The 25,517-nt window shown below is 37.3% G+C and overlaps 2 protein-coding genes across 3 annotated transcripts; both read right to left on the bottom strand.

The window, feature by feature from the left end:
• Window positions 1–105: 105 nt before the first annotated feature.
• LOC145777576 (protein fem-1 homolog B-like) lies at window positions 106–19,664 on the bottom strand. The gene is made up of 14 exons (XM_082588990.1): window positions 19,477–19,664; window positions 18,750–18,884; window positions 17,815–17,965; window positions 17,144–17,358; window positions 12,188–12,309; window positions 11,766–11,874; window positions 8,174–8,271; window positions 7,486–7,692; window positions 6,455–6,571; window positions 4,578–4,697; window positions 4,231–4,358; window positions 2,990–3,082; window positions 2,267–2,378; window positions 106–1,707 (listed from the first exon to the last, which is right to left on the bottom strand). The coding sequence occupies exons 1-14, from the start codon at window positions 19,610–19,612 to the stop codon at window positions 1,447–1,449; spliced, it is 2,004 nt and encodes a 667-aa protein (XP_082445116.1). The 5' UTR covers window positions 19,613–19,664; the 3' UTR covers window positions 106–1,446.
• Window positions 19,665–19,668: 4 nt separating this feature from the next.
• On the bottom strand, window positions 19,669–25,182 carry LOC145777577 (inositol-pentakisphosphate 2-kinase-like). Of its 2 annotated transcripts, XM_082588993.1 has the most exons (3): window positions 23,319–25,182; window positions 22,193–23,249; window positions 19,669–21,980 (listed from the first exon to the last, which is right to left on the bottom strand). In XM_082588993.1, exons 1-3 carry the CDS (start codon window positions 23,458–23,460, stop codon window positions 21,668–21,670), a joined length of 1,512 nt encoding a protein of 503 aa, XP_082445119.1. In that variant the 5' UTR covers window positions 23,461–25,182; the 3' UTR covers window positions 19,669–21,667. The 2 variants fall into 2 exon arrangements, with proteins under 2 accessions (XP_082445119.1, XP_082445118.1); XM_082588992.1 differs by having other exon boundaries at window positions 22,193–25,182.
• Window positions 25,183–25,517: the final 335 nt, after the last annotated feature.

Raw genomic sequence — 25,517 nt, 5'->3', positions numbered from 1 at the left:
AATGTTGCCAAAGTGAGAATCAGTGAAAGCTTTCTCAGTCTAACGACTAATAGGCTGTTAAACAACTGAACTGAACTAATAGGCTGTTTGCACAGTCAATTACTTAGAAATATTTTGTTTATTACATTTTCTGGCAAATAACTTTCGCAAGCACCATAGTGGCAAAAGATACTGTTCAACAAGCCACAGAATACCTTGACAAAACTCACCAAGCTCGATTCGTATAAAAAATGCGAATGCCAATATCTTGGCAAATATTTTCACCAGCTTGTTTAGAACAGAAACACGACGAACAAGTTTTTACATTTGTCATTGAATCACAACTTACCAAAGTTGAATCAATGCAAAAATGTTTTTTAAAAAAATAGAAAAGCAACTACAACAATAGTTTTTATGTTAAAAAAGTGTTTCTAACTTTCAGTGACGGCAACACTGCTCCACACAGAACTACCGAAGTGTACAAGAGAATCAACAAAAAACTGAAACTAAGAGCCTCATTATCATCGTTCAACGTCTTGTTACGTTGAATTGATTTTTTTGTCAATTTTAGAGGATCAACAATGGTGTTTTAAGTTTGTTAAATTTATCTTTTAACTCAGTTTAAGGTAAAACAACATCAGAAATGCTGATATTAGAAAGAGGTCTACAAACATTTTATTAAAATAGCATTTCAAACTAGTCAGCAATGCTTGCATACGAATTGAAGATCCCCCATAGGAAAGCTCAAAAATCTACCAAAACGCCATTTTCTAAATCAACAAAAACACCTTTAAACGAAGAAACAAACATGCAGAAAACTTGTGAGGCCTAAGAACATATGTTATGAGGCTGTGGACGATTTGGAGTGAGAATTGCGTCATTTTTTTTAGGATGAAAGAGATAGACTTCCAACACAATATATCATAAATATTTTGAATGAAGATAACACCGATGTCGATTGACTGGCTTACTAATAACAGAGCTGCTGCTCAAACGAATACTGAACAGTGAACACACAGCAAAAGACCTTTTTAGATTTATCAAGTAATTGATACGACTATTACAAATATGTATAAAATGCCAATGCAAAATAAACTGATTTTGAAGCTTCTAGGCAGTTCAACGCTAATTTCTGTGTCGCAAGCAGGAAAGCTTTTAAAAATGATCCGTATTTACACTGATTTAAATATAGTAGAGTTTAATTGTTGTCAACTTGATTGCAAAGCAATAATAACCTTGAAGGGAATAAGCCTGGTATGGAAAAAGAGGGTGATAACAAATGCCCTTGATGGGTTTTAAATGTACTCCACAAATAAAATTTACCAGCTAGTGATGAGAACATGCTAGGGGAATCCCCAAATTCAAATTGAACCTCACAAGTTTCTGGCACTGGGCTACAAACTATTTGCATTTAACAAGCGCAAATTGAACTTACAGAACAATAAACAAGTACTGTGTTGCAATGTATCAGTGCATGGCGACGAAATCTTGTAAATACTTTGGTATTAAACCTTCATAGGGGACGTTGCATTGTCTTAAAGCCTTCGCAGCCAGACACTTCAAGTTCAAATGTGCGCGAGTCTTGAGAATGATTTCAGCCACCCCGGTGGTGGAAAGTTGCAGAGGACATTTACGATCCTTGTTGCGAAAGTCGAAGTGGGCTCCGTGCTCCAACAACAAAGTGATTATTTGATGGAGAGTCAAGAAATCGCTGATAGGCTTTTCGTACTGTAAAAATAGAAATAACAATTAAACACCCGAGTGTGGGATTTGATGAAGCATCAATACTAGATAACTGGAAGAGGTATAAACGCATGAAAACAGTGAAAATATTGAATCAAAAACACTACTTGCTGGAAAAGTTTTTTCTGACGATGCTGCAAACAAGAAGATAATTTCAATCGTTTGGTTTCAAGAACAATTTCCAGCACCAATGCTGCAGCTTGGTCTTTCTGTTATTCCCAACGACTTCAAACTATGAGACAAAGCAACAGTGCGGCTTTCTGCCAGTCATTGCACACACAGACACTTTTTAGCGCTGCTGTTCAGCACTTCAATGTATGCATTTGCAATTTTGCATACACAAGTTTTTATGCAGTCATCTCAAACGGCAAAATCAGCCGTCTTTTACATTACTTCAACGGCTGCAAAAGGGAAAAAACGGCTGACTTGCTGGCTGGGATATGTTTCATCATTATGAAGCGGAAGTCAACGTAACTCGATGAAGTTTAGCGTCAATTAAAAAAAAGTAGCCCAATGATAGAAGATATAAAACAATAGAACGTACTTGGACAATGATATGCAAAGGAGTGTTGCCATCTGAGTTTGAAACATTCGGGTTGGCTCCGCACTTTAAAAGAAACTTCGTGACGTCACAATCAGGAAAGCTGCATACGTCCCTGCAAACGCAAGTGACAGTGTGAACAGAAAGACAATCGAAGATAAACTAATTCGACGTAAATTCAACGTTCCTTGCATCAACAAGACAACGGCTGAGACTAAGCGAAGCGCATCCGGTTTTATGCCAGTCAACAGGACATCACGTGACTTCCAGCTGGGTGTACGAGAGTTCAGACACGTAGTCTGTGACGCCGGTGAGGGGTTCTCCCGTGGAAGCGCTTCTGTTGATCAAATCTAAGTATTGCGCAATCGATAGACAGCAAAAAATAGGTATTCTTTGCATTGATTCAACGTCTGCAGACGATTGGTCCAAAAGTGAAAGGGTAAACAAAGATCACGAAAATTCCAGAAGCTGTGATTGACATTGGAAGGTTTAAAATCTCCAACACACCGCCATCCATGGTAAAAAGCATCAAAGCAAAGGTAGCAAACCAAGCTCAATGCATCAGTCTTTGTATTACATTCAACGTCTTTGAAACGTGACAAAAACTGACTTTTGCAATAGAAACGAGAAAAGCTGTTCGCTTTTACCCGTTCGTTACAGATTGCCCGGTCTGCAACCACCCCAACACCTTTGCAAGATAAAGCAAACTAAACCGTTGGTTCTTACTTGACGTGGAAGTCATCCACCGGCGTCTTCTCATTGACAGCCATGTGAAGGAGAGTAGATCCGTTTGAATTGCAAATATTTAACTTCAGAAACCTGCAACACAAACATGTCTTTCATTTTTGTAATATCAAGGGTCATGCCAGATCAGGCCTCTAAGCTCATTTATTTTTCCGGCGACCAAGCATGAGCTTCTTCCTGGCGGCCTAATTTTCGCGCACAGCAGCCAAAACAAAAAATCCGTTAAAAATCGTGTTGTTAAAAACCCGTTAATTGATATCGTGTTTTTGCGTTCACTCAGATAAGAACAACGCAAACAAAGCTCTGAAACATATTTGCAGTGGTATTTAAAGTTTAAATGCACTGCAAGCTTCCCAAGCTGGTGAGAGCTAGTCTTTGAGTTGTTATAGGTCGACAGCGATGTTCATACTTTGCCTTGTTTGTGAAAAAAGATTGCGAATGCGAGTGAAGAGAAAAACGTTTTTAATACCAACGGAATGGAGCAGTGTTGGCTTGTGGAAGCCGCGACCAAACATGGCCTACCGGACCGGGAGTTTCGAAGGCCATTTAACGACTTGGCCGCCGGCAGTTTAGAGGCTTGCAGACGATTGAAAAATTCAGATTTGGTAAACGGGAAGGCAAGAAAGCATGTCTTTGATAGTTTTCCAAGTTGCTACCACATGCTTTCGTTTGGTGTCGGACCGAAGCCTTTCCGAGTGCCGTGCACCAAACACAGCAAATCAGTCACTCATTATATTGATTCTGTCTGGTGCAGGCGACAACGATCACGCGGCCACGCTAACAGTGACGATAACATTGGCTTGTATAAAGACAAACCAAATCATTATGCAAACGCTTTACTATTTTTTGCGTCATTGATTTGCCAAAAGTAAATACGGTTTCGGTTTCTGAGGACGGAAGTTTGCAACATATATTTGGAATAAACTTAGTTTCGCTTCCAGCAGTATGATTACAAATTATTTCAAAAATGTAGATTGAACATTCTTTTTAGCCTAATGCTGTGGGTGCGCTGAGGTAACAGCGGTTGTTCACAAGCTTTCGAAACACAGTTCCCCAGTCATCTGAAAATGAGTAGGGAACTGTATTTCGAAAGCTCCGAAAAGCCGTTTTTTGCAGCGAACTGGCAGCATGAGGCTAAAAAAGAACGTTCAATCTACACGTGTGAAATAATTCGCATGCATTAAGGAATTCTCATGTATGCGACTGTCACTCAATCAACTTACCTGTAGATAACACTTCCAAACTTGTGATTATCCATAGACCGCTTTTCTATTTGGCAAAATATGTATATGAGGTATAGAAGGGTTTGTAGGTTGGTGTCCACTCGCTTCAGGGCAGTAGCAATGCTTGCCTGAATCAAATACAAACGATAAGTGTTATTTTTACCACACTGGTGCATAGAAAATAGTTTATTCTTTGAAGTTATCGTAATTAAAATGTTTTGAAACGAGTTGTTGTGAAAAATAAGAAAATTATGTTTTCATGTAACTGATGACGAGAAAGAAGAGTAAAGCCTTTTTTTTTTTCTTATGAAAAATATTTTCCTTAAGCTGGTGATGCTCGAACAGACCTTGATTCCAAGCGAAGATTGATTTTCTTCACACACTGGGCAAGTGTCATTGGTGTGCTCCGACGGGGAGATCTCCATCAAGTGGTCAGATGTTTGGCCGAATAATCTCTCCGCTGCCGCCTGTGGTGAAAAGAATAGGATTTTTACCTTTTTGAAGGCAACTCAAGAGCATGAGATAAAAAATGCCGAATGTTCACTTTGCATCTGTTTAACATCGCCGACTTGAAAGCTACGTAAAATGGGTAGATTTTGTTAAATGGGGTAGTATGAATGCAAGGCATGCTGCTGCAGAAATCAACCCAAAAATGACATAGTTCAGTTCAATACTTCAGTATTGCGGCTATGATACTGGTAGCAGGGAATGGAAGAAATAATTGAATTCTATGAATTTATCAAAAGCGATAACAAATGAGGATGAAAACAATCATGTTGTTGACTCTGATTTACTTTCACTTTTGACCAAAGACCGCAACTAACCACACCACAAGCTGATGTTGCCTTTCATTTGCAATTTTTCAGCATCTTTTCAGGCGACGTTGAAAAGACGTACAAACAACAACTTTAACAGGCTGTTAAAAGGTCCTCCCTGATCTACCGAGCACAAACGTTGATTGAATCAAACATCACTTTATTGCCAGCTATGCAAGATCAAAAAAGTTGATGAGAGACAAGGTAGTACCACCAACATCTCACCAAGTCAAATTGGCCAATTTTACACGGATTCAATGTCCGTAGATGTTGAAAATAGACCAATTTCGTTAGGTGGAAGAGCGTAGGCGGGCAACTTTGAAACGTTTGAACATGCCAGTGAACACTGACGTAAACAACCCGGGGAAAAAAGCGTGAGACACAGCCAAAAGAAAAGCAGCTGCCACAATTTAATTGATATCACATCACTACTACACCATACTCCTGTAGCTGCCGTTTAAATTTACTTTTTCGTACCACACATCCACAAAACCAAAAACATCACAGGGTACAGCATAACAAAATATCTACCAAATAATTTAATTATATTTTTCCATTTTATATTTATTATTGAGAAAAGAATCAACGTTCAACTATCTAGTTTTAATTCAAATACACTGGAAGCTGACTGGTTCTAAGTCTTTTTTGTATTTTAACATTCTTTCGCCAATGCGACTTTAAGCAAACAAACAAAAGTACAAGGATTGCTATTTTCGATGACTGAGGTCAGTCTAAAAAGACTGTATGACGCAAGCGCTGGTATAATTGTACAAGCAAACAGAGAGGAACTGCGTAATTATTTGCGAGGTAAAGAATGGACATTACTTGCTGACGGCAGTATAGATTTCAGTTAATGTTGTACAGTACACTCGTAGATAACATAAACTACAACCACTGTAACTGGAAACAAAAAGGAAGAAAGGGACTGTGTCACAGATGAATGCCAAAAAGAAACTGCTACTGCTCTGCTTGGTTAACAATCAGTTGATGACTAATGAGTACTGTTTTATTGTTTGCCCAGACACGTCATGAAGATCAAGCGCTCTCAACTACTTTAAATCTCCACTCGACTACCGTTTGTTCACAACCGCTCAGTCAAGTGGGAAGGAAAGCCACTCAGTATACTGATGTTCTATTTCACATCAGATTTCGTCAGACGATGATGATTTTACGTACACGCTGTTGTGATTACGCAAAGGCATTCTTTAAGATATGAAGGTCACAAAAATGGCTTTTGCAGCAGAATAACTACCCTACCTTTTCAAACAGATTGAAACTCCTACTAAACTTTCAATTTACCGAACGAAACTGTAACAGCGCTTGCTATTTGTACTTTTGCATCAAAAATTTCATTGCTAAAACAACGTTTTGACATCACAAACTGCAAATGCAAGCAAAAGGCCACAAACCTTGTGTTTTTCAAGTTCTTCCTTCGAGCGAAGCACCTCTTCAATGCAGCTGTTTGTGACGTCACAAAGGTCTGATACGTTCACTTTCTCAGAAAGCAACGTCATTTGAGAGAACACCTGAAAGGAAAACACACAGTTTTCTTAATGCATCAGTTTCGTGTAACCTAAACGTTACAAAACGTTTCTTCAATTGTTTCATTACAATTCGTTCAAAAACAAGGTTTTTGCTGTGTCTACAAGAAATGGGAATTCAGAGTTGTCTGTTTATGCAGTTCTCTTTTTTGCAAGCCGCTTCCCAGACAACAAAGTCCATCACTGTGACGTTGAATCAAAGTTATTACGACGGATTTTGCTGTTTGGGTCGGGTCACTCGGTAATCAAAATGAAAACGACGAAAACAAGGGTCAGACTGCATTTACGTGTGTTTACCGAGGCGACTTATCGGAGCTCAGCAAAGAAAGGGAATTTTTAAGCGTCACCTCATTCTTTCAACCGATCTGAACAACAAAAGCAGATCTTTGCACAATGATTCAACATCCGCACACGTTGAGTTTATGTAAAATGTATTGATTGAGTTGAACAAGACACTAAAAGACTAAACAACAAATCCAACAAAAGTTAATAGAGTGGCTCGCCTTTGTGTCTGGTGACGTCGAAGAGACGTTGCAATTTATGTATTTTTTTTTGCTATCTGGCGTGAAGATGTGAATGACTAGCGGAGAAATACAAACAGAAACAATTTTGCACGTGCAACGTTTCTTTTTTGCACACCACTAAATAAAACTCGGTTGTTGTTTTCCAGAACATTTCACCATTACCACGTGTTGCGACTTGCCCGTGCATTGCAGTCCAGTCACAAAAATGCATTTCTGCTGATGCTTAACCAGCAAATTCCTTTCGCGTTGTTACCAAAGAATCAGACGTGATATTTCCAAAACAAAACAAATTTTGAGTACCCACAAAAAGCTTAACTAAGTACACCATAACTAAATATACCAAACACAATGCAATTATTGTTAGTCACTCCTCACCTCAGCAAACCTCAACAAATCATTGTGAGCGCAACGAAAGTTGAGCTGACGGAGGTAAAGGGCTCGCTTCCACAGCCTGATGCAACGGTTGAATTGCAAACCGTCCGCGTATACCGCTCCCCGATAGACGATGGGATGAATGATCTCTAAACTCTTGAGCCCTAAAATACGCTCCCGTACAATCAATGCTTCGAGATGCAGTGCGTCCTGAAGAAGATATTCGGTTAGATTTGGCAACACTCCATTAGTCAAGCAATCAAGATAGTTTTCATTCATTTCGTGGGCCAAGCAGACACAACCCGGTGGCTGGGAGCCGGTGATATCGATGCGACGTCTGCTGACGTTTAAGACGCACTTATTGAGTGAGAGATGAAAACTGATTCGCTCCTTTTGTCTTACACACTCAGAACAACCAATCACGCACGGATATATCTTAATTGGTATTTTAAGTGACAGTTCATGAATGGGTGAACAGGGTTTTTTTAAGGTTTGGTTTGGGTGACCGCCAAAAAATAGCCATTTGCTTAAGACATAGCGAGAAACAACCATTACTTTTCTACTGTAGTTGCAAGTCCAAATTTTGGGAAACCGCTTGAGAAATTTTACCTTAAAAAACACTGTGGGTGAACACCCAAAAGTGGATAAACAATATTATTAGTTTACAAGCGTTACAAGAAGAATTAGCTACCTGATCATAACGAATGTCTTGTAGTTCCTGTACAGTCAGGCATTCTGTCTTGGAATTATATGCGTCGATAGGTGGTCGGACTTGTTTTGGCAGGTGTTCTATAATAATTTAAAGAACACTATATAAACACAAAAAGCATAATACCAAATATAGGACACCAAGTGCCCAGGCAGGTAACACACGTCTTAAAACGTTGTCTGTCAACGTTGAACTAACGTAAAAACAACGGGTTTTTGTTGGTTGGGTACTGGGTAGTGATCAAAGGTGGGCTAGTAGGTTCATGATCCCACTTTAGAATGTTTCACAGCTAGCAAAAGATGTCTTTTTTACATAGATATGCTTTTCTGGGACATCACACAAAAGATTGTCTCTAGGACAGTATTGGCATTCCTCGTGCATGAGTGAAGTATGTGGCAGGGTTGCCAGATACTCAAGCTATAGTAAGGCCAAATCCATTATAAAATAAGGCCAAAAAAAGGCCAAATTTTTTATTTACTTCCAAGGCTAAATAAACGCTAACAACTTAGTTGAAATAAATTTTTGAAAATGCCATTTTACGATCAAATATGACAGATAATAATTTAGCACTGTCAGAGTATAATGACCGGTTTGTTTGCATAATTTGATTAATGAAAAATTACTGTAGTAGCAGATAAACTAGAAACCATTATTACTTCAATTCATGAACAGTGCTATTCGGAACATCTAACTAAGCAATCAGCATGAATTTGTCTTATTGAGTATATTTACCAGGGATGTCTACAACTACAGGATTGGAAACTCTTTTCAGTGCTATACATGACTACAGAAGAATTATTAAAATAAAACACTGTTTGTATCAACTAAAGAATGTATAAAATTCAATTTCGCAATAACAATATAAAATATAGCCTACACTCACATCAAAACTTATTTGATGTATAGAAGTTTAAAACCACGAATCTAAAAAATCAAAAATAAACAAATGCAAAGATTCCCTGTCGTTCTGTAGCATTTTGCGTATTGCAAACCGGATCAGAAGTAAACGTGGAGTGTTCAACAATCAGTGAAATGTGTTGTCGTTATAATAAACTTATTCACAGACCAACCCAGTACGAAATCATTACGTTTAAGATGTCATAAGAACTAAAACTAATACTCGGTTTTGAAATTATTTAGCAGCAAAAGATTGCACAAATGGAATGCAAACACATCACATTAACAAACAAGGCAAGTGTATACTTTTACGGTTTACGGCAGGTGCAACTTAATAGAACCGCCCTGTCCACTGCTAACACATTCTCTACTCTCTACCTATGTCTCTACTCACTAATGAAACTGGATGAAAATGAACAAACTCTCCATTAACTACAACAAAACTGAGTACATGATACTAACTAAACAAAAGCTCGATGTAAGGATGCACGTTACGATAAACGGAATTACATTGCAAAAAAAAAAGTGTATTAAATATCTTGGTGTATTAATTGATGACTCTCTCAACTGGAAATGTCACATTCAAAATGTTTGTAAAAAACTTGCTAGAGGCTCCTGGGCCATTCTTCAACTTAGAAATTATGTGGATACTAACACACTGAAGACTGTGTATTACAGTCTTATATATTCTCATCTTCAATACTGCATATCCAGCTGGGGTGGAGCTTGTGACAATGCGCTGGATCATTTATTTAAGCTGCATAAAAGAGTTGTTAGAGCCATGACATTCAGCAACTATACAGCTCACACATTGCAACTCTTTCAAAAACAACAGCTGTTAAATATACAAGAAATTTATAAACTAGAGATAGCAAAATACATGCACAGAGTCCATTTAAATCTATTACCAGAAACGGAATGTAATATCTTCCACAGACTATCTGAATGCCACTCACACAATACGCGCCAATCATCCAGCAGTAACTATTTTGTTTCAAGGGTGCGTACTGAATTAGGTAAAAGGCAGATGTTAATAAGGGGTCCTAAAGTGTGGCATGAGGTCCCAGGTGATCTCAAAGGTCTTTCTCCAACTTCTTTTAAAAGAAACTTTAAACACTACCTTCTTGATTTAAACGCCACTGTTGAATAATAACTGTTTTGTCTATATAATTAGTAATTACATTATTCTATTTGCTCATCTCTTTGGTATACGTTGCTTTTTATCTTTTTTACTGATTAAAATTGTCGATTGATATCTCTTAAACTCCACTCACAATTAATTCATTCAGTAGCACGGTAAACCTGCTTAGTTTGTTTGCTTTTTTTTTTTCTCTTTTGCATAATGAAAACATGTGTATCTGTATCACCAAATGCTTGATTTTCTTTTTTTTGTATGTGTGTTTGTGTATTTACTGTATATATGTTATTTAGGCCTACATCACCAAGCTTGAGGTGGCTGCTGACTAGATGACCATTTGGTCTTTTCGCAGTCTCCTCGTCATATGACACACAACCGATTATTATTGTATACTTTGTATTCTTTTCATGTTTGTGTTTGTGACAAATAAATAAAAAAAAAATGAACTGAACTAATTAAAATTAAAACGAATATAGGTCAGGCTCCAAGTGATGATAAGTGATACTTTTATATTACAATTGAAATTGAATTTCCTTAAAATAATACTTTCTAAACCGGTCAAAATTTGCAGCCATAAAAAGGGCCAAATAAGGCCAGATTTTCTGGCCTTATTTGCATCAATTTTTTTAGGCCAACTGCAATTTAAAAAGGCCAGTTTTTTGGAATTTGGCCTAAAAAAAGGCCATCTGGCAACCCTGGTATGTGGTCTACATTTGGTGATGTAACAACAGTGTCAGGCTGCTTGTGATGTCATAAATTGTTGAGCGATCAATCAAGCGAAACAAGCCCAGCTGGCAAGATAAGAAAGGCATTTGTAAAAATAGCCTACAGCCATGTTTTAGTTGCCTAGCTAGCCCTACACTATAAGTTTTGGACATAGGTACACAGTTTTCTGCTACAGTACGCACATACTGTAACATTCAATAATCAACTACTACTTAAGCGTTTTCCATATTATAATTCTAAACCTCTCAGAAAACATGCGGTTGGAAAAACTGGGCAATTAGTGGCTGAAAAAATAATAGATCTAAAAATCAAGCGGTCATGAATATGATCCATACCCAGTCAGTAAATCAGTTGCTTTATATACATTGTTTCAGCGTGTGCATGACTGATTTTGATGATTGGGTAGGAAAAGAAAATGCAACATCATCAATTCTTAAGCCAAAGTGGACAGCGCAACGCATTGTCTACCAAATATAGTGATTAAAACGCGCGTATGCTAATCGTTTCAGCTATTTCAATCAGTATGACGACTTCCTCAAGCTGACGTCATCCGCTCGTGACCATTCTCAGCCAGCAAACGTCCTTTTTTGCATTAATTCAACGTTTGCAGGAAGGCTTAATCGCAATGTACTTATTCGGACGTAATTGCTTTTGCAGTGTTGTTACAAACAGCCAATCATGAACGAGATGAACTGGTCGTTTTTTCGACGTCAAACGCATGTCAAAATGGCTTTGCTCTATTCAAAACAATCATTTGTGAATTCTCCGGCCAAAACGCAAAAATTAAGAATGAAATGAGCACATAATCCTCACCTCTCGATCGCAGCAGCATCGCCAACAGCAAATAATGATATGTTTTATTGAGGTTATAATGGTCCTTGTCATTGGCAAATGAAGAGCCCAGCAGCTCAAGTAGGTGGATCTACAAACAATATAATGGACTTTGTTTTAAAGATCTCAGACGGCAAAATCAATCGCTTTTCAAATTGATTCAACGTCTACAGACTGCAAGGTTGAATTGCTGTCTGGGATGTGACGTAAAAGTTAAAACATTTGAAGATTATCTTCATTTATGAAAAGCCATTTCATAAAATGGTGCAGCAAAAGCATTTCAACGAAGTCTCGTTCGTCCTAATACGGTTTCCACCAACGCGTTTCCACACGTCATGAGTGACTTCCTTCTAAATTAGATCGCTGCACACAGGCTGTGTTTTGTAACTACTGTACGCGTTTACCTGGGTTAGTTTGTCCATAACTGAAAGGCGCGTGAAATGTTCAATAATTTCGCTTTGGCAGGCATCGGCTGCCACCATAGGTGGTGTCAAGCCAGCGTTATTTTCAATTGTAATATCACAACCTGGAAAAATAAGAGTATTTTTAATATGTTGTGCCAGTGAGAAAGACTATTGTATTCGGGTGCATCAAACCCACCTCATGAATTTTTTTTCTCATGGCAGACCCTCATAAGATCTCTGTTCACCTGGCACCACAACTCTCAAACTTGATTTGACACGAACAAAGTTTTTAAGTATTATGATCAGGGTTGTTGGTATTTTACCCGACCCAGGGTTTTTTTAATAAAACCCACTTAAAAAAACCCCAAAAAACCCATAAAAAAACCCAGAGCATCATATTTGTCCAGTTTTTATAAGAAAATTAAAAAAATTTACAAAAACACTACAAGGCACTTACAACAAACTTTAAATTAGGACTTAAGGATGTGATTGTGAAGTAATTTCCAAGAATAAACTGAAAACGCAGTGGATATTGCACAGTACAGAAAAATCAAGTAATGTCACTTTGTGTATACTACACTAAAACTCATTTATGCAAGAAGGCCTTATAGTTAAATTGGTGAAAGTACTACTCTACTGTAGTCTGTATATATGATGTGAAATGCAATTTAGGAGGCTATTTACCAATTACAGATTCTGGATTCTAACGCATGGCTGTTTCAGAGCATTTGCCTAATTGGCCACGCAATCGCTCAATTGCTCATCCATTACTATATATAATTATATATACATGATAAAAAATATTTAAACATGATGGCATAAATGCTCCTTGCCTTCAAATCTAAACAAATGATGCAATAATGTGATTTCTACCACGGTAGCATCAACTTGGTATAGAAATCAGTGGATGATGCAACATCCAACTTGATCTTGAAACTAATGGATGATGCAACATTCAAGCAACAACAGCCCTAGTGCATTATTTTATTGAGTTATGCAAGCATGTACTGTGAGTGAAAGGCACTTCACTCGTAAAAAGTAGTTTTGAGGTGAAATAAGCATGAATCTACTTTTTTTTGCATCTTTTTTAAAAAAAAACAATAAAACCCAAAAAAACCCGGGTTTTTCTCAACCTTGATTATGATACAAATAATCATGTTTTAGACAAATATTCTGATGGGTTTGGATGTCGGAAACATTAAAAAATTGAAAAAAAAACACCTTTAGGGAGCAAAATATTAAGAATTTGGTGACACACCTAATAATACCCATGCATCAAGAAATGTTTTTTTTTTTTGTTGAATCGTGTAGTATAGTTTATAATGAGCTAGCACAGCAAATTTTAGTTTTTCATTATACATATTTACAATAGAAATTATGGGGCCCTAAAAATGGTAAAAATTGCTATACGCTACCTCCCACAAGTCAAAAACGAGGGTGGTACTCAAAATTCAAATGGCCGCCATGGACGTACCCTTCGAGATATTGATCTAAGACAGTGCTTCTCAACCTTTTTGTCTTGGTGGACCCCTTTTGGTGCCTTCGAAGCGATCGCGGACCCCTAAAAATTCTACTTGAAATTTTGGTATATTGCGTCTCTTCATGGAATCATAATATTATGTTACTACATAAGCAGTGGCCGAGTGGTTAGCGCGTTGGGATCGCAGTCGAGAGCCTGCATGTTCGACTCCAGCCACCCGCACTTGCTGTTGTTTCTCTGGGCAAGAAACTTTACGATAATTGCCTCTACCCAGTGATCGATTTCGAGTAATGGGTAGTACTAAATTTAAGTCATAAAAAGACAGTAGACAACCGGAAAGACATTGCCGTCGGCTGCAGCGTGGGTCAGGTGTACGTCGGAAGGCGTACACCGATGCATAGCGCTCAAGTCCGCTTTCCGCAATGCAGGATAAAGATATGACAAATAAACAAAAAACATAGCCTACTTAGAAGAATTTGCTAAATTCGCAACGCTTTTGACGATTGATGAGATGGACTTATGTTATGAGCTATATGTTGACACACAGGATCAAACATCAGTAATCTGTATACTGATTTAAATGTTTTTTCTATAAATTTTATCAAAAGTTAATAGAATACTTGCGACCGTTACAAAGAATTTTTTCCTTTTTTCATTTGTAACCAATATTAATTCGTTATAATCGCAGTCATTGCAAAACTGTGAGTGGTTATTGACTGCTGACTAACTGTGAGTGGTGATAGAAATGCAAACGTTAGTCAGCAGTCTAAGTTAATCATATCAACAACCTGCTGTCTCAAAAGAATTAAGTTGCACATAGCCAACATAGCCTTATTACAAAGGTTTAAGTCAGTTAGATGATATTTTTAGTTATAACCAAACCAAACCTTTGTGCCATGTCCTTTGCAATTTCAAACGACGTACCAATGTGTTGCGACTTACAATTTGAGAATCACTGTAGGCTAGTACATAAACAAACCACAAACAATTTTTAAATTTCATAATTTATCAATCATGCCGAAAACTCGGAAACTTTCGCGGACCCCCTGAAATCGCTTCACGGACCCCCAGTTGAGAACCACTGATCTAAGACTTGGGATTCTTTCGTTTGGTAGCCTAAGGCAGTGGTCTCCAACCTGTGGGTCGCGACCCCAAGTGGGGTCGCCTTAATTTTTCCTGGGGTCTCCAAAACTCACCATATTGAATTTATTACCGAAAAAAAAAGACTACGATGCTAGTTTAGATTAACTTTTTGTTATTCATGGTGACTCTAGAACGAGCGAATAGTTATTTATGCAGGTGTAGTGTGCAGACATTTCATCGGCTGTTTTTGGTTTGCTTTGCAGTTAGTAATGGTAATTTGTAGCTAGTAAGTATAGCTAAATATTATACAAAAATTGCAGCAAAAAATACCATAAAAAAATGCTATGACGAGGCTTTTTTAAAACTTGGTTTTACTGATTCAAATCGCAAACCAAAGTGTCATAAAGTTCTCGCAGAAGAATCGATGAAGAAAAATAAACTTAAACGTCATTTTGAAAAAAAATCATCCAGGCTGCTTGCATGGATAAACCATCTGAGTTTTTTGAACGTAAATTGCAATCTCTTGAATTCAATTTCACTATCAGTAAAACGTAGGATTGAAGATATGTCCAATGACGTTCTTGACCAAATTGAAATCATCGCATTAACAGTGCAAATTAAATGTTGAAACAAATTGACAATTTTGTGTTCGTGAAATCACGTTCATGTGTTATGTAAAACTTCTTAAAAACAATCATTTGGAATACTTTTGTGTAGCCACATTTCTATGTAATTCTGCAAACTTACTCGTATTAGGCCTATTTAGTTTCAGCATTACTTAAAATATTTTTCTCCGTATTGGAAAATTGTTTCTCTGGGCAAGAAACTTTACGATAATTGCCTTTACCCAGTGATCGATTTCGAGTAATGGGTAGTACCAAATTTAAGTCATAAGTAGAGTAGACAACCGGAAACAGACATTGCCGTCGGCTGCAGCGTGGGTCAGGTGTACGTCGGAAGGCGTACAGCGATGCATAGCGCTCAAGTCGCTTTCTCTCAATGCAGGATAAAGATAAGAAAAATAAACAAAAACCAAAATGGGGTCTCATGTAAATGCTGATTTCGTTTTCGCTTAAATTGGGGTCGCTTCTTAAAAAGGTTGGAGACCACTGGCCTAAGGCATAACAAGACAACTTTTCAGCAAAATCTGAAAGGTATCATATTTGAGATATCTTCAAATTGGTTGTTTTCATGTGGAATGACCCTATTTTTCGTTTTTTCAAGCTCGACGTGGACCCGGTAGAATTGATCCAAACTTGGTAATATTTTACAAAATTGATTTAATATACTGCCATGAGAAAATTTTTTCATTAGGGCGTGTTTGATGCACTCTAGTCCTGTGTTTGAGGCGCTAGTATTTCGGTCTCAAAGGAAGCTTAGTTTACTCAAGCTTAACTGCTCCTTCAAACACTGCCCTACTGATGCTGCTTTATCGCAGCGCAAACACTTGCAAAGCGCGATCGCGTTTAGTCTAGCTCTAAATACATGAAACAAGACCAAAGCACTTCTTTTCTATCATAACCGAATTAATATTATTACAGATCGAATTAAACAATATACAAATATATGAAATGCACTATGCAGTATAACTAATGTACTGTAATCGATTGTGTTTCGCCTTCAGCAGCACAATCGTAATAACTTATTCCAGAAGTAGAAGAAACCAGAAACCACAACTGTAGAAGAAACCACTTGTTTCTGTCTAATGCTGCGGGCTAGCTGCGGCAACAGCGTTTTTACAAGCTTTTTAACACAGTTCCCAAGTCATCTACAACGATGAGTGGTGTTGGAGTTAGAGTACAGTTGTTTTATAAGGCCTCCTAGCTTCGATTTGAGGCTGCTGTCATGATTGCCGTGTGTTGTTTGTGTCCTGTTAGCCTGGCGTGATCATTGTAATTTGTTGAATCAGTTAGTTAGTGGATTAAGTGTGGCAATTCTTCCTCTCAGCACGGTTAGTGACCTTGATGCAACAATCGTGCTGAGAGGAAAGAATTGCGACATTTTATCTAGTCTACTAATAATTGATTCGACAAATTACAATGATCACACCTAACAGAACACAAACTCAACACACGGCAATCATGATAGCAGCCTCACGCCGAAGATGGGAGGCCTTGAGAAGTCATTGCACATGACGAGGGAACAGTGTTCTGAAATCTTGTGAAAATTTGCTGTTACCACAGCGAACACGCAGCATTAGCGTGAAACAGATCGCTTCACTTACACTTGTGGAATACTATATTACTTGTAGGAGTCATGCAAGTTCACCAACGAAACTCAAGAACCAAACTCCAACTATAATTGAGCCAATCATTGAGTCAACATTTGTAAAACAATACACATATAATATGTTCTGTTTCACTCGAAACATTTTGTTCCAATAGGCTACCAACCTGCGTTCAATAATGACTTCACTACCATTGTGTGGCCGCTTTCACAAGCAAGATGCAAGGCAGTGCCCCCGCAGTTAGCTTGCTTGTTTGGATCAACCCCACAATGCAATAGATAATCCACCACTTCAAGGTTACCGCGGTAACACGACACCATAAGGCAGGTGTTGTTGAAACGATTTGCTATGTTTGGATTAGCTCCACATTCCATGAGATACCTGTGGCATATAGATGTTGGATTAAACATCAATTGACATTTTACCTTTTCAAAGTTCCTGCAGCACTGCGATCGTGAAAATCTTAGGATGTACATCGTCATCCTGCTTAAACAAAAACAAACTTGTACCAGCAGTTAAAATAGAAAAAAAATTGTACGATACTTTATAAACCTGAAAACTAATTTGATCACTTCTTAAAATGATGGAACACCTATTTATGACCTTGAGTTGCACGTGTGTGGCATTTTTCGGCTTTACCATAAACGTTGCCATCCGTACAATTGGCAAAGCCAGTTGCTAACTCAATCAACATAACAAAAATGACTGATTTGCTGACTGGAAAGCCAGTCATACTTTTTGTCTTCATTCCGCAATAACGTCACTATAAAGTTTCCCCACTTACAGCATATAGCGTTAAACCATAGATGGTTAAACCACACGACAACCGCTACTCACATGACAATGGACAACTTCCCATGGAAGCAAGCAGCTCTGAGAGGTGTCGAATTGGTTGTTGTTGTCTGGTTCACGTCAGCGCCGTGCTTAACCAGCAGTTTGACCATTTCCAAGTAACCATTGGCGGATGCGCACCAGAGCGGAGATGCTCCTAGAAACAAAGTACTTTTAAAGACCATTTGCTTGTAACAGTAAATTGAAATACAGTAGCACCAAAATTAAGCAAACAAAACCGATTTTAGAACTAACAAACAAAACAATAGTTGTAGTGTAGTCTAGAATTGAAACCTTCTTTTAAAAAAAATGCTTCACGGTGCTGCTAAAAATTGTTGTTTTTATGTGCAACAAAACAGGCCAAAACAAAGCATAGAAACCAAAATTTAGCCATGCGCTGAAAACAAACATAAAATGAAGCCACGTAATACGCTAAACTGTCATCGGATCATGTCAGCACGAATTAACCGATGACACTGCTCATTAAAACACAATAAACAGCATGCAACAGAAGCCAGGGCTTAAAATCCAATACCAAAGTTGCCATCACAGCAGTTATGACAGTAATTCGAAGTAAAACCAAAATTAAGCAAACAAAAACGTTTTTAGAACAAACGAAACAATTATTGTAATCAAGAATTGAAACCTTCTTTTACAAAAATGCTTCACGGTGCTGCTAAAATTGTTGCTTTAAATGAAACAAAATAGATGATAAAAAGCTAAATTTAGTTATGGGTTGAAAACAAACATCAGATAAAACCACCTTTTAGACGCTTAATGCTATCGGATCATGCCAGCACGAATTAACGACGGATTGATGACACTGCTCATTAAAACACTATAAATAACATGCAATGGAAACCAGGGCCTAAAATCGAATACCAAAAACGGATTTGAATAATGCATGTTCAATTAAAACTGACACATTGCCACGATGTTACCTTCGATGAGATATCCATCAAAATTTAAAGTTCCGCAGTGTTTCGACTGATCAATATTAAACTGCTCCAGCAACAAACCAACCAGCTTGGTATGTCCATTTCGAACAGCTATTAAAAACGGTGTGTAGATTTCTCCTGCAATGGTATTAATCATTGGTTTGTGTCGGTTTATGTAACAAAATGTCATGAATGCGACTGCAGAGTGAAAATATAAATTAATATTAGGTCAAGGAAACCACACATGGTTTCGATTGGTAAATTTATTATGATATGCTTTTCAAGTATGAAGTTTTCACCAAAACATTCTGGAAGCAGAGACTCAAGCATAGCATAGTCATAGAATGATGTCCATCAAACTAAGCTGAGCTCATGTCAAAGTTTCAACAAAGTAGATTACGTTGCGTGTTATTGCATGAACCGTCATGTGATGCTTGCTTGTCTAGGATTCAACTGGTTGACCTTGATAAAGGCGTAACAAGTTCATGCCAACAAGACCTCATGAAGGTTCTATGCGGCAACTACGTGAAACCCAACATGAAGCACAACTAATTCTAAATTTGCATGCACATTGCACAGTTATATAACTGTAATTGAGCATAGAGAAACTTTGCATGGTACTATCCCAAACAGCAAACAAGTCGTGTTTTACATCGATTCAACGTCTGTAGATGTTGAATCAATGTAAAAAACGGCTAATTCGCTGCCTGAAATAAACTATAAATCTTACCATCCTTGGAAATATGTTGTTTGCACAGAAGGGAATCTTTTTTATTCTTGGCATCAATAAGATGGGCTGCAACGCTAAGTGTACTGCCGCTTCGGCACTTTTCTAAGAAAGTTTCAAATTGCTTTTCTTGGTCCATATCTTGATCGTTAGAATTAAGTTTAAAGGTTTGTTATAAATTATTGTCCTTATGCATCTGCATACAAGAAAACGTTAAAACATTTGGTTGTTCAAGTCTGGAGACATCAAAGTTATCTGCTACAAAGCAAAGTTACAACTTTACGCCCAGTTTTTTTGTGCATCTGACATACCCACATCACGTGCTAAACAATTTATCTGAACTAGTACAGACTTGGAATGTTACGCAAGGTCGCATTAACACAACTGTTGATTTATGATTTTAACATACTGACTGGTGTTAAATATATACAAATAACAATCACACAAGTTACTATTGCCAGAATTCCACTTATAACAAGTGAGTCAAAATGTTGATAGAAATGTGTTTTTACTGTAGCCGTCGTTTGGTCGACAGACATTTGGGACATTTGGTCGACAGTCATTTGGTCAACAGACATTTGGTCGACAGGACCTTTGGTCGACAGACGTTTGGTCGACAGGACGTTTGGTCGACATACATTTGGTCCACAGGACATTTGGTTTAGGGTTAGAGTTAGTGTTAGTTAACTAACCCTAAAATGAATCGTTCTGTCGACCAAATGTCCTGTCGACCAAATGTCTTGTCGACCAAACGTCCCGTCGACCAAATGTCATTCCACCAAATGACTGTCGACCAAATGACCGGGTACCGTTTTTACATAGACCTATACCCATCGTAGATAAGCATTGCTATCAGCCCAATAAAAAGCAGACAGTGTCAGTGTTGAAGCAGTGATAACAGTTTTTTTCAAGAAAAATTTCGCAAAATGAACAAACAAATAATAGAAGGCTAACACAGATAATATACAGAATATTTTGAGAATAATTGCACAAACACAATAATAGTTCAGTGCTGCAAACTCCCTTCCACATATCACAAAAATCTGCTGGAAGATGAGGATACGTTTTATGTATGATTTTAATAGTTTCTTGAATATTTCGAGATAAGTGAAATATATTTAATTGCATCTATTACAAGAAATGTAGAAAAACCATTGCAGATTTACAGGACAGTAACTGCAATTTGCAATTCCAAGCGAGCAAAATCAGCCATTTTTACATGATGAAACACAAATTCAATGCAAAAGGATGGATTTGTCTAGCTGAGAAAACATAAAAACTGATATAGTGGAATACAATGATTGATATCACAAGTTTGTGAATGCTTACAAACTGCACATAAGCAAATCATGTGAAAGGAAAAAATCTGCTATGAAATGAAACAGACAGAAATTTAAACAGCAAAAAAAAAGAAAGTTGTATGATACATAAAATCAATGTAACTCACTTACAATCTACAAACACACACTGGGCGATACGTTAATCATTCATAATATTGCAGCATAAGAAATAGTCTTCAAAATAAATCATTGCCAGGCTTGTAACAATCTTTTTTGCACTATATATATAGCAGCTTTAGCACACATGTGAACAAACTCAGCATTTATTACATCAATTCCATGGACGCAGATGTTGAGCCAATGTGAACTGGTATATATATGATACTATATATTTTGCAGCCAGAGTCTATATGCTTTGTCAAAAAAAAAAAAAGGCAATACAAAAGATAATCAAAAGATCAATTTTATAGTTTTAAGCATTTAAAAATTATATACATACAAATTGTTTAAAATTACCTTGAGAGATTTTTTACCAGGAACAAAACTGGCAACAATACTCAAGCTTACACATATTGAATTACAACATAACACAACAAATTTATTCGTTTCTGTTTATATATATTTTTCTTTGCATTTTAAAAACAGAAGTCTGACAGTTTTAATCAGCTAACAGTCACTCCTCTATCACAATTTAAGAAAGCTCTTCTTAAATCGGGGCAATGTGCTGTGCTTTTCTTCTCTACATAATCACAAAATTTACAATTTTATTTCCCAAAAGAACGTCCACATCAATGTCTCTGCTGTCAACACTTTAATAACAATGAGTTGATTTGCTCTGTGCAGTGATCAGTGATCACCTGATATTGCCAATCCGAAAACTTAAATGTTGAGCCCGAGTGTGTGAAACAATCAAGTCAAATGTCATTAACCTTCTTCCACCATTCAGATATTTCAGTAGACTTTTTGTAATAGTCTGGTATTCTTGATGAAGACTTGGGGTCTGTGTCAACCAGAGCAATGGAGACAATATGGTAGCAGCCTTCAGAATCTTGAACTATGTTGAAGTGAGCAGAAGGGCCTTCGGTTTCAATTAAACTTTTTATCATCCGTACAGCCTTTGGGGATATTTTGTTGATCTTTTGGAATGAGATCATGATTGAACAGTCATTGAATGACTTAGCAACAAGAAATTGCCGCAGATGGTGTGCAGTACCCAACATAGTTCCACTAAAAATAAATCATAATAATTTTATCTATTTTCACATTTTAAATATAAAAGTAGAAACCAAACACTTAGTTTTGAAAGCTTAATAATTAATACAGCACGATGATAAATAGGGTAATGACAGTTTTAGGTGAAACAGGCTGTCAAGGGTTTGGAGATTAATAACAAAATTAACTATATTATATAACGTTGGTCGTTGGTTTTAATAACTTACCAGCTTTCAAAATAACTTTTATTATCTTCTTTGAGCTTGCTTAACTTGCACCATCCTGGGGAATTGTATGGACCATCTACTCCAAGTTTGTCGTTAGATTTGGGATTGGTAATTAAATGTGATTTAAGTTCTTGATGTTTTTTGTATATTTCCGATATAGAAAATTTATCCAGCCTTTGTTGTTGAAGAATAACACTTAAAATGCATGTCTGTGGCAGAAAACTAGAGTGCTTTTGGCTTTCCTTCAAAAATAAAAACGACTTCTTTTTCTGATTGCATAAATGTTCTTTGTAAAGCTGACCTTGACAATGCTGCTCAAATATTGAATTGTAGGTTGTTTCAGCAACAATAGGTAAAAGTAATGATTGAAATAACAAATCTAAAATTGTTTTAATTTCATTGTCATCATTGATATCTGAATTTGATATAGAATGTAATGGTGTCTTCAAATGGGCAGAAATAATGTCAGACACATTATTATTATTATCGTTTTTTATGAGTGTATCCAAAATTTCTTGAGAGAATATTAGGTTGCCATTTTTGAAAAGACGAAGATTGTTCTGAGGTGTAAACAATAAAGAAGATAATGCATTTTTCATTCTTGCTTCGTCTCCAGAAAATAGATCTAATGGACAATAAAAGGAACAAGTTTTGTATCTGCGCTCAACCAAAACACGGTATATTTGAGTCTGACAAAACTGGCAAATAGGTAATGGCAAGTTGTTTGAATTACAACCAGAGAAAGGGTGTAATGATTTCATGAAGCCTTTTTTTAGCTTTATTTCAACGGTTACAATATCGGGATTTAACACTGCATCAGTTTGAAGGAGGGTTTTGTGGCAAGCAGTCAAAGGGATATAACAGTGATCTTGCATCAGAAGTCCAGGAACACTGTAATGTAACGATTTATGTTTCCGATGTTTTGGGCGATCAGACTTAATTTGATGATCGAGGTCACGTAAAAATGGTTCTGATATTTTGATCATTTTTGGCAAATGACATGCATCGCAGTATTCCATTAACGGTAGAACCACACATTCTAAAAATTTCAAAGCATCTGTTTTATTACCAGATATCTCATTATCGTTACAGTGAGTGCTTGTATGATCTGGACAATCATTAATACTTTCTTCAATTTTAACAAAGTTATTTAAAGATTGAGATTTGAGCTTTAACAAACGAAGACATTTTCCTTTTCCATTGCAGACCACTATGTGTTGATTTCCTTCAGCTTTGTACTTCCATTCAGCAGCATCATTTATTTCCATCTTTGACTACATTGGTCTTCATTAATTTTATGGCTGAAGACCAAGCAACTACAAAGGCAGCATAGCATTAAGCTGTAGGATACATTAAGATTTAGCTTTGCACTTCAAATTTATGGCATTTAGGACATCTCTCACTCTGTTTTCTTGGAAAAGTTGGTATTGTATCAGTGTACAATTTTTCAAATACCAGTACTTGATAGGCTATCCTACAAAATATAAAGTCATATAAAACGTGAGCATGTCTGGAGCTGGTATGCAAGTCCAGGCCTCGAAATTCGTTTTTGTGGACGGCAGACAAACCTGTCCAGTCTGAGCAGCTATCTCGGCAGACAAATTAAGTCTCACGGCGGACACACCAGTTTTAGCGTTGATCGTCATGTTTAATCACTTTATCTTGATAATTCTTCGCCATTTGAGAACTACTGTATAGCTACGGTTGAGAAGGCTTTTTAAAATTTCAGTGAAGTAACTCTGAAAGGCTTTCATCAGACCAACGATGTGCGCTCGAAGAGTTAAAGCACCGTGTAGATGCTTAATACGACGCATAACTGATTAACTTCCACCGAACGAGGTCGTGTGGCTTCTTGCGTCACAATGCTCTGGGCACGAGTCGGAAAACTTCTACACTAATGCCACTATTTTCTGTTGTTCATTTTTGTGTGTCTTGTGAGCGAAATTTACTTTTCCGTGGGCGTTTTCTTTCTTACTGTAGTACCAAAACTTAGCAAATTTTGCTGCATCTTGCTGTTATAGCCTACTCGTATAATCTAATTTCGTAACCAACCTTGCGTGTTATCAATATTACTCGATCAAAGCCAGACATTCAGTCTTCGAAATTAGCCTCGGCAATTGCCGAGGTGATGGCAGATGCATGAATGGCACATTAGCCTCGGCAATAAAAATGCCGAGGCCACACGAGCATTTGTAAGGACCACAAGATTACAAAAATAACCCTAATTTTCTTAGACCACTCCAGACTAGGAGGTTGATTCAATCTTACTATTGCTTGATGTTTTTATTTGGGTTACTTTCTACTTCGCCGGCGCTTAGACACGTGCCCAGCTGGGAGAATTGAATCTTTTATAGAAATATCACCCTATTTGCATTGATTCAACGCCAGTAGACGTCAAATTATTGTAAGCGTTTACTCCGTATCGCACTTCGCCTTCCGTTATCTCGTCCAGCTGTATCAGAAACGATCGCGCCGCTTTCGCAACGAACCACACAACATCTACAGACGTCGAATACATGTAAGTAATAGGTTAACGCGTTAACCTTTAGAGTGAGCTTTGTTAATTGCGGTTTGTGATAGATGTCTGGTTGCGTAACAACAGGTGCAATTTTATGCGTTGACAATGCTCATGTGAACTATAAAAAAAGTTTGCAACCTTATAAATACTGGCTTAATTGTTACGCAAGAGTTATTCTTTCATCGAATGCTTGTTCTTTACCAGTGTCATTGCCAATATAAATCATGATAAAGGAAGATATAATACAGTTAAAAAGTGGAATTTACCTGCTATGAAACAGAGGAGACAGAAGGAAAAGTTAGTGTAGTATTTTGCAAAATTTGTAAAGAATTTTATGACGGAAACAAATCGGATTTAGAAAAGCTACAGGACCCAGTTAAAAAAGTAGTACAAAATTGGATAAATGGTACTTCAGCAGTAAAGAAAAGGAATGCTTCTGATCATATGACATCGCGTGTTCATGAACGGGTAGTTTTGCGTCTTCAAGCTTAAGTTTCAAGCGTCTTAAGAAATGCAGTCGTTGTCGTCATTTCTTATTGGGCATTGTTGTTACGAAATACAACCGGTCGGGAAAATTAAATCGATTTGTGCTGACTCGAACGTTGAATCAACCCAGAATTAACATACTCCCCCCCCCCCTGAGTTATTTAACATGAATTATCGTAACAGCGTGCGTATCGCGTTGCTCGCTTTATCGCTACTTTAGGTATTATTACATCACAACAAATCAAACAATGCGGTCTTGTTAGACTCCTCTATTATATTTTTCGCTTCTCGTTTTACATGTTGTGGTAGCCTACAATTTTT

Source organism: Aplidium turbinatum, chromosome 9 (genome assembly GCF_918807975.1).
Source record: "Aplidium turbinatum chromosome 9, kaAplTurb1.1, whole genome shotgun sequence".
NCBI classification, from domain to species: domain Eukaryota; kingdom Metazoa; phylum Chordata; class Ascidiacea; order Aplousobranchia; family Polyclinidae; genus Aplidium; species Aplidium turbinatum.
This window is presented reverse-complemented; position numbering and strand designations above follow the sequence as displayed.

What these genes read in the sequence shown, in the direction of transcription:
- LOC145777576 (XM_082588990.1), bottom strand. Translation starts at nt 19,612, where the DNA reads ATGGACCAAGAAAAGCAATTTGAAACTTTCTTAGAAAAGTGCCGAAGC. An exon ending in GGGAAGTTGTCCATTGTCAT is followed by an intron (nt 17,359 to 17,814) that starts GTGAGTAGCGGT and finishes TATATGCCACAG; the next exon opens with GTATCTCATGGAATGTGGAG. An exon ending in AAGAACTTGAAAAACACAAG is followed by an intron (nt 4,698 to 6,454) that starts GTTTGTGGCCTT and finishes TTTTCACCACAG; the next exon opens with GCGGCAGCGGAGAGATTATT.
- LOC145777577 (XM_082588992.1), bottom strand. Translation starts at nt 23,460, where the DNA reads ATGGAAATAAATGATGCTGCTGAATGGAAGTACAAAGCTGAAGGAAAT. An exon ending in AAAAGTTATTTTGAAAGCTG is followed by an intron (nt 21,981 to 22,192) that starts GTAAGTTATTAA and finishes ATTTATTTTTAG; the next exon opens with TGGAACTATGTTGGGTACTG.